At 56.1% G+C, this 3,564-nt stretch overlaps 2 protein-coding genes across 2 annotated transcripts in view; one reads left to right on the top strand and one right to left on the bottom strand.

Annotated features, from left to right (window-relative positions):
* Positions 1–2,937, bottom strand: part of BAD (BCL2-associated agonist of cell death) — a 22,127-nt gene extending 19,190 nt beyond the window's left edge. The window contains exons 1-2 of the mRNA XM_011993481.1: positions 2,858–2,937; positions 2,397–2,591 (exon numbers count right to left, since the gene is read on the bottom strand). Of these exons, the coding sequence (XP_011848871.1) occupies positions 2,397–2,583 (187 nt within the window). The 5' untranslated portion in view covers positions 2,584–2,591; positions 2,858–2,937. The remainder of the gene's footprint in view (positions 1–2,396; positions 2,592–2,857) is intronic.
* The window catches only part of GPR137 (G protein-coupled receptor 137), a 26,755-nt gene that overhangs the window by 18,957 nt on the left and 4,234 nt on the right, over positions 1–3,564 (top strand). The window lies entirely within an intron of this gene.

Genomic DNA, 3,564 nt, shown 5'->3' on the forward strand with positions numbered 1-3,564 from the left:
GGGTTCAAGTGATTCTCCTGCCTCAGCCTCCTGAGTAGCTGGGACTATAGGTGCGTGCCACCATGCTTGGCTAATTTTTGTATTTTTAGTAGAGATGGGGTTTCACCATGTTGGCCAGGCTGGTCTCCATGTCTTGACCTTGTGATCCGCTCGCCTCAGCCTCCCAAAGTGTTGAAATTACAGGTGTAAGCCTCCGCGCCCAGCTTCTCTTAACTCTTACATGCTGCCCCCATACAAATCTTCTCATCCATGATAGGATGCACTTTTGTGCTTGTTTGCTTATGGACCCACCACGTCACTAGAATGTAAGCTCCATGAGGGCAAGGATTCCTGATGCTTGGGTTCACCGAGGTCCCCCTAGCAACTGGAACAACCTGTGTCACATGGTGAACACTCACTCTGAGACACGAGTCAATGCTGAGTGTGTGTGGCGGGGGGCAGAAAGCAGGGGGAGTTTGTGAGCAGAAAAACAGCCAAGTGCAAGCTCAGGAAGTTAAAGAAAGCTGTGGAGGCCGAGCATGGTGGCTCACGCCAGTAATCGTAACACTCTGGGAGGCCAAGATGAGAGGATCGCTTGGGCCCAGGAATTCGAGACCAGGCTGGGCAACAAAGCAAGACCCCACCTCTACAAAAAATAAAAAATGAGCTGGTGTGGCAGCATGTACCTGTGGTCCCAGCTGTCCTGGAGGCTGAGGCAGGAGGATTGTTTGAGCCCAGGAGTTTGAGACCTGCCTGGGCAACAAAAGGAGACCCGCCCCTGCCCTCATCTCTAATGAAAACATGAAAAATGTCGGGCGTGGTGGCTCACGCCTGTAATTCCAACACCTTGGGCAAGGTCAGGAGATAGAGAACACCCTGGCTAACATGGTGAAACCCTATGTCTACTAAAAATACAAAAAATTAGCCGGGCATGGTGACACATGCCTGTAGTCCCAGCTACCTGAAAGACTGAGGCAGGAGAATTGCTGGAACCCAGGAGGCGGAGGTTGCAGTGAGCTGAGATTGCACCGCTGCACTCCAGCCTGGGTGGCAGAGTGCGACTCCGTCTCAAAAAAAAAAAAAAGAAAAAGTTAAAAATAAATTAACTAGGTGTAGTCCACACACCTGTATTCCCAGTTACTTGGGAGGGTAAGGTGGGAGGATTGCTTAAGCCCAGAAGTTCTAGGCTGCAGTGAGCTGAGATCACACCTCTGTACTCCACACCTCTGTACTCCCTCCTAGGTGATAGAGTGAGACCCTGTCTCAAAACAAACAAAACAACAACAAAAAAAAAAGAAAGCAAGCTATGGGATCCAATCTGAGAGAATCGAGTGTGTGTGTTTGTGCGTAAGAGAGGGAGGGGAAGGAGGCCTCTTAAGCCTTCTTAATCCTGAAAATGGGAAGGAGGTCGTTTAAGCTTCAGTGCCAGAGTGACATGACCTAGTTTTCTATTTTTAGAGATGGGGTCTGGCTATGTTGCCCAGGTTGGTCTTGAATTCCTGGGCTCAAGCCAGCCTCCTGAGTTGCTGGGACTACAGACATGGGCCACCCCACCTGGCTTGACCTGGTTTTTGTGTTCAGAAGATATATGTTGTTGTTCCAGGTGCCAAGGCCAGTGCTGGGCACAGGGGTGGTGGAGCCTACTGAGAAATGGACACTGAACCCCAGTGTCTATCCTTCCATCTTGGAGCCTGTGCTTCCCACCCCACACAGCCCTGCTGTCTGGGAGGACCATCTGCCCCTTGAGGTCACCTGCCCCTGGCCTTTGTGCCAGGACAGGCCTGCTGTGGGTGCAAGCCTCGGGGCAAGAAAGAACACATCTGGGAGCTGGAAGGCCCAATCCCAGGGAAAGCATGGAGCCTGGGGCAGGGCAGCAAGGAGTCTTCCAGCCCCCACCTTCTAAGGAAAGAAATGCCAGGCAGGTATGGCCTTAGGTAGGCCCCTTTTCCTTTTCGGATCACTGCCTGCCTGCCTGTCACTAATTTCTGTCCTGGCCCCACACTAATAGCTGCCATATATATATATATATATATACACATATATATAGTTTAAGAGATGGAGTCTCCCTAAGTCACCCAGGCTGGCTTTGAACTTCTGGGCTCAAGCGATCCTCCTGCCTTGGCCTCCCAAAGTGCTGGGATTACAGGTGTGATCCGTCATGCCTGGCAGCTACCATTTTTTAGCTTTAATGTGCACCAGCTCTGTAATCAAGTGCATCCTATATGTTCCTGCTAATTAACTCAACAGTCCTACAATGGTGGTTATTAATTGCTCTGTTTTACAAAAGAGGAAACTGGGGCTCTGAGAGGTTAGGGACCGACCCAAAGCCTTCAGTGCCCGTGGATACAACTGGGATGCAGGGAGCCAGTGGGCTGGGGGTGAGGTGACCCGGCAGGTGGAGGTGGTGGGGTACTTACCTCCATGATGGCTGCTGCTGGTTGGCTGCTCCTGCTGGTGACTGGCGTCCCACAGGAGGCCTGGGGCCTGGCGATGATGCTTGCCGCAGTCTGAGGGCCTGTCCCCCGCGAGGCTGGGGCCCAGGCCCCTCTCTGCAGAGCTGGAGTCTTCCTGCTCACTAGGCTCAAACTCTGGGATCTGGAACATGCTCTGGGCTATGAGGACAAGATGTTAGGTAGTCAAGGCACAGCTGGGGCCAACGGTGGCCCTGGAAGGCAGAGGCAGGTACCCTTGGCTCCCTCTCCCACCCTAGGGCCCCCAGGCCCGCCAGGCCTCCCGGGCCCTCATTTGTCTGCTGGGTCTGGCCTGGCAGGGAGCTGATGCTGTCGGCTCAGGGCCTCAATCTCCCCTCAGAACCCTGGTGGACCCAGGCCCCTACCCAGGACCCGCCCCGCCCGTGGTGACGGCGCACAGGTCTCACCCCAAGCCCGATCTCGAGGCCCCTGACCCGGGCCTGCCGCCTCCCTCCTGCACCCCGGGCTCCCGGCCCTAGTTGCTTGGGCAACGGGAACTGTCAGCGACCTGGCCCAATCACCTCTCGGAACGTCACTCGGGTAGGTCCAGAGGCGGGGTCAACCCGGCCCGGCCCCGCCCCCCCGCCGGACCTACGGCTACTCGCCCGCAGTCTTTTTTCTCCCTCCTGCGGCCCTGGTGCTCACATCCTCGCTGCCTCACACCTTGGACGTGTGTGGGAGCAGGAGAGGGATTCTCTGGGGTCCCCATTTGGAACCTGGAGACCCACTTCTGCTAACAAGTCCTTCAGCCCCTCTGGACCTTAGTTTCCCCCCAGCGAAGTGGGGATAGTGACAGCTCCCCCAGGAGCCAGTGAAAACTTTGTGAAGGGAGTGATTACTGCGGGCGAAGGCGCTTGGCACAGCCACAATTGAAGCTCAGCCGTCGGATGCGATTATTGTTGCTATTGTTACCGCTCCGCCTGGACTGGGTGCCCGGTCGGAAAGTCCCGCTCCCCGCTCCTCCTCCCAGGCGTGGAAGCTTCGCGCCGCCCGCCTCGGGGGACACCTCCCGCGCCACCTCGGGGGCACTGGAGATAAGGAGAGGAACCTCCTCCCTGGCTGGGATGGCTGCCCGGGCGCGGGAGGAGGGCCGGGGACCCGGTGAGGGTGGACC

Source organism: Mandrillus leucophaeus, unplaced genomic scaffold (assembly GCF_000951045.1).
Source record: "Mandrillus leucophaeus isolate KB7577 unplaced genomic scaffold, Mleu.le_1.0 Scaffold43, whole genome shotgun sequence".
NCBI lineage: Eukaryota > Metazoa > Chordata > Mammalia > Primates > Cercopithecidae > Mandrillus > Mandrillus leucophaeus.